The sequence below is a fragment of the Porites lutea genome, chromosome 5, assembly GCF_958299795.1.
Source record: "Porites lutea chromosome 5, jaPorLute2.1, whole genome shotgun sequence".
Classification (NCBI taxonomy): Eukaryota; Metazoa; Cnidaria; class Anthozoa; order Scleractinia; family Poritidae; genus Porites; species Porites lutea.
Window position 1 is genome coordinate 43,228,013 of NC_133205.1, and position 5,000 is coordinate 43,233,012.

The 5,000-nt window shown below is 38.0% G+C and overlaps 3 protein-coding genes across 3 annotated transcripts in view; 1 reads left to right on the top strand and 2 right to left on the bottom strand.

The window, feature by feature from the left end:
* Window positions 1-2,101, bottom strand: part of LOC140939074 (uncharacterized) — a 5,497-nt gene extending 3,396 nt beyond the window's left edge. Inside the window, exon 1 of the mRNA XM_073388631.1 lies at window positions 1,821-2,101. Within this exon, the coding sequence (XP_073244732.1) occupies window positions 1,821-2,036 (216 nt within the window). The 5' untranslated portion in view covers window positions 2,037-2,101. The remainder of the gene's footprint in view (window positions 1-1,820) is intronic.
* Window positions 1-5,000, bottom strand: part of LOC140938549 (acyl-coenzyme A synthetase ACSM3, mitochondrial-like) — a 29,841-nt gene that overhangs the window by 7,548 nt on the left and 17,293 nt on the right. The window lies entirely within an intron of this gene.
* The window catches only part of LOC140936711 (uncharacterized), a 6,994-nt gene continuing 4,094 nt past the window's right edge, over window positions 2,101-5,000 (top strand). Inside the window, exons 1-3 of the mRNA XM_073386199.1 lie at window positions 2,101-2,536; window positions 3,745-3,804; window positions 4,360-4,400. Of these exons, the coding sequence (XP_073242300.1) occupies window positions 2,311-2,536; window positions 3,745-3,804; window positions 4,360-4,400 (327 nt within the window). The 5' untranslated portion in view covers window positions 2,101-2,310. The remainder of the gene's footprint in view (window positions 2,537-3,744; window positions 3,805-4,359; window positions 4,401-5,000) is intronic.

Sequence of the window (5,000 nt, forward strand, 5' to 3'; positions counted from 1 at the left end):
AAAAAACAAAAACAAAAAAAAGCTCCCGCCTTTTTTCTATTTTCCACACTTTTTCTGGTTCTTGAAAAAAGTATAAAATATAGCACTGAATAAAAAGCAAACACTAATGCAAGCCCTCCCACAGGCTAACAGACTCTGCTGAGAACTAGTCAAGTTGCTCAAAAGTCATCCCACCTGAAACCAGAGTTATGTCGCTTGAAATTTGTAGTTAAGTTGTCCAAAATGCTAATTTATGTCACACAGAATTTTTAGTAAAGAGTGTATGTAATATATTTTGTTCTTTAAGCAAAAGAGTGAGAAAACAAGAGGGATAATTACTGCATTTCCTAGAATAATAGCTGTCCCTCAATTAATTGCCTCCCTTGAACAATCGTCCCCACCCCTCTCGCCATCTCTTTTTTTTAACTCTCCTTATCAAGTTAAAAAGTGACACCTTGGATAACAAACAAAGCTGACGTGGGGTCTGATCCAGCAAAACTGATCATCAGTGATGCCTCAACTCTGATATTAACTATATTAACATTGAAAATTAATCAAGGAACCAAATTCAGTTCAGTTTATTTGATGTGACTATTTTTTTTTTAATTAATGGATAATAAAACAAAACATTTAGGGCTAGACTTTCAGTGAGCAATATTTGAAATAATCACCTCCCTCCAATAATTGCCTCCTTTTGACATGAAAAAAAATTATAATCTCCCCCAGGGCCTGGCTATTATTCAAGGAAATAGCGTTTATAATATATCTCGTTCTTTGAGGGATGATGCAAGGATAAATTTGTAATACTGCAAAATTCCGAAAATAAGCCCCTCCATGTATAAGCCCCTCCTAATATATGCCCCTCAAAATCATAATGCAAAAAACTCTCCATTAAATCGCCCCTCCAAATATAAGCTCCCGGGGGGCTTGTACTTGGAAATTGCCCTCAAATGCAAAGTAATCAAAGAAAAACGGTAAATTTCCTACCTAGAATAAGGCTAACCAATCGATTTTTAAATGCAAATTGCCGTCCGTACATAAGCCCCTCTAAAAATAAGCCCCTCAAAAAGGACCTTTGAAAAATGTAAGCCCCGGGGCTTATTTTCGGAATTTTACAGTATACCATCAGTTGCATCTAAGTTTAGATGAGACAAAAAAAAGGAACATGTTAGGGTGACAGACATGACGATGGTGTTTTGCCACCAAACATTAACATGTTTGACAGCCGTTAGAGCAAACTGTCACGCCAAGGTTAAAAGTTGTTTATATGGTTTTGATCAGCACGTTCTCATCTGTTATTTTTCTCAATTTTCAGGAATATTTCTTGCTCAGAAATAACACACTTGCTTTTTAGAATTATTCTTTGAACATCTAAAAGTTTGCGAATAATATTTTGGTGGGCAAAAACAAATCAAGAGGTTCACGTGCGAAGAGCCGCCTACCTATATTTGAATGTTTGGCGGCAAAACCCGTCATGTTTGCACCCAATTAGAACACGTTTTCTCATCACGTGCACACGATTTAACTGACGGTATCACGTTCTTTAAAGCATTGATGAATCGAAACAAGCACTTTAAATGAGTTCAGAGTAATATGTCTCGTTCTTTAAGATTTGATCTTGAGGAAACGAAACTAGCGTGATAAAGATTTTAGGATGCTGTTGAGCATGATAAAATTTCGAGCGACTTAACTAGAAATTTCGCGATCGGACGACATAAGCTTAAGCTTAACCCTCAGAACTCTGGTTTCGGGCGAGATAACTTTCGGGCGACTTGACCGTAAGCCATACTGGTTGAAAGGCAAATATGTTTTTATAATATTTATGAAAAGAAATAACTTACAGAGCATTCAGCATCATTATCTTTGGGTTGTCGAAAGAGCCTTCTCTTAGTGACGTTAGCCTTTAACGTTGCCACTTCACTTTGCAGTTGTTGATTTTCTTTCCGCATTTCCGACACTTCACCAAGTAGTCGCCTCACAAGATCCCGTTGCGTTTCTGGAACAGTTCGTGGCGTTTCTTGATCGGTTTGTTCCCTTTCTACGCTCGGCGTTGCCATTCTACTTGCTTGATCCGGCGACGAACTGCCAACAAAAGTGCGCTTGAACTCGAAATGTGAGTCGATTTTTCCCGCCTCGCGAATGACGCTCTTTGACACTGACCCGTAAACAAAAGAACAGCGAGCCCACGGTATGCGCAGTAGCATCTGCGCAATAGACTATAATCTCGATCAGTTGTTTACAAACCGTACGAGTGCGGAGATTTCCCTCCTTTCAGGTTTTAGCAGCGTGTTTAGCGAAGTTCATAGTTTTATTAAAGTTGATTTCTAAACAATGAAGAGGAAAGTTTTTCATGGGGACGAGAATCGTAGGAAGAAGAGACAATGGAGCAGGCAAAAGTGTGGACATTGTGAGCAGTTCCTTGGCCATACACAGTATCACGAACACCGTCGGCTCTACTTTAATTCAACTTTAAATCAGTGGACAACAGTTCACGATCTCAGGCAAAAGAAATGTGAGCCAGAAGATGTTCCTGGGTCAAGTTCGAGCGAAAGCGAAGGTAAGATCTCGTGTCACTCTCGCTTACTAGAGTTTCCTAAAAAAAAAAAGGCAAACCCTTACCAAAGCCAGCTGGTTTCCATATGATCGCTGTGATCGCTGCGATCGATCGCTGAGAAATAAAAAGTTCAGCGATCGTAGCGATCGCAGCGACAACGATCGCTGAGATGGAACTTTTTTCCTATCTCTGCGGTCCTTTCGGTGCGATCCCTGGAAGTTGGTTTCCTTGTGATCGCTATGATCGGTGCGATCGCTTAACCTTTTTTTTCTCAGCGATCGCAGCGATCATATGGACCTCAAACGACATAAACGCTATAAGACTTACTAATGACGTAAATAAGTGTTTGTTACCGGTCAAAATAAATTTTCTTCTCTGTCCCTCAATATAGTTTAAATTTTTTTAAAAACCTACAATCCTCGTCACAATTCGTTGAAACAGAAACCGTTTTCCTTGAATTTTTTGAAAATGTCTTACCTTCACTCTTCTCACCTTTGCTCTCACTCAAATGTGCCCCTCTCCTTCCCCAATGTTGAGCCGTGCGTATTACAACTGTAATACCCAAATCAACCCTGGGGAAGGGGAAAATCACACTATTGTTCCAAGATTTGTGACAAGTATTGTAGGTAGATTCTCAGTTTCCTTTGTCTCCTATACCTAAGAAACAAAGAAAATTGAAAATCAACCTAAGTTAAAATTTAACCTGGTAGTTATGGGTTTCCAAATGTAAATTTGTTTAAGTTTATGTTCGTTCTGGTCTGTTATTGTAAAGTTTGTGTTTTTCTGCGAATAAGCGGCAAACTTGAATGCTTCTTCTCAAAAAAATATATGTATACCATAAATGTCAACTGTTTAGTAGGCTGCGTACAGGCTCCCAAGTGGAACAGGGCAAAAGAGAAAGCATAGCCTGGAGGAAAAAGGTGGGGAAGCCTGTAGACTTTGTTTTGATGCCGCCCACCCATGATACCAGATTCTGGTATCATGATCTGATCGGTCAGAGCTCTGGCTGTTCACAAGTGAGCAATGAATATTGACAGATGTTGTCAACGATCTGTCACACATTACAAATTTGCACCGCAGGCTACGAAAAATAACCACGTGTCAGTGAATGTTATTGAAGCTGTTGCATTCAAGCATAAAAAGGTCATAATTTAACAGGTCTGATTATATTTCATGACTATTAATAACATGGTTTTTGAATGTACATGCAGATGGAACCTTTGATTCATTTTCCAAGTCAGTCACACAAGATGTTCCTGGAAGTGACTCGGGTATGTAGAATTTAATATCATGTCAAAGCCACACTTCATTTTGAGGAATACTTTTGATTTTACCACTTACACTGTATTTAGTTGTAGAATTTATTAGTACATTGTAAATCATAATAATTCTTATTAGATAAGCCACAGCCTGACATTACACAAGTTTAGAATTGAAAAAGAATAGTAAAGGAAATCAAAATCATAATGAAATTTTTTAAAATTGCCAATCAGCACGATCGATGCAGCATAAATGTTTTGTCTTATCCCTGCACAAGGCATAGACCTCTTCATACCCCTATTTTGTTTATTGAAGTTGGCTTTTTATTAACAGTAAATTATATCCACCCTTCCATAAAATATTTAAGATCGTTTAAAAGTGCACTCTTGAGTTTTTAATGTTATTATTCTAAGCCTGGACCCAAGTATGAATTTTAATATACTTTTTTTAATGTGCAGTGTACCACAATATACACCTACATGTAATATGATAATGTAATTTTTAAGTAACATCATCGGAGATTTCAGCTGATACAGTTTCATTTTTTTCCCTTACATTGTATGTAGATGAAGAAAGTGCATTTGAATCTTGTAGTGCTGATCAACAGGTACAGTTTTGCTTAAGCTGTTATACTGAATGTATATTTTATTATTACCTGTCTTGGTCATTCAGCAGGGGGTGAGAGAGAAACAGAAGGGAAGGGGAAGAAGCCTGACATGTTTGTGCCTTCCACTTCCTGATGATACAATGTATGATTCTAAGTCACTTTAAACATTTTGTCACCCATAAAATTTCAACAGCAAACTTGAACTCTGTATAGATTTATTTGTTTTGCTCTTCACAAAGTTTTCTAACAAAATACAGACCAGTCTTGTGTTTCTGGGTGAAAAAATGCCAATTCTTTGTTTGAATTTGCTATTATGTAAAAAATAACATGTTGCGCGTAAAATATGTTAAAGCAAAATTCATTATGATTTATGCTGATAATGCATCAGTCAATTGAAACTCCGGCCCCCCGACCCCCGCGACTTGAATTGGCGGGGAATTTAACATTGGCCACGCATTAAAACAACACTAATTTCCCACCTCCCTGGGCCAAATTGTTTGCTAAAAGCCCCATATAGCAGGGCATTAGTAGTTGATGAACCATAAACACAGTATTTTCTGGTCGCAACTGTAGTTGTTCCTAAATGCAACCATATTTCCA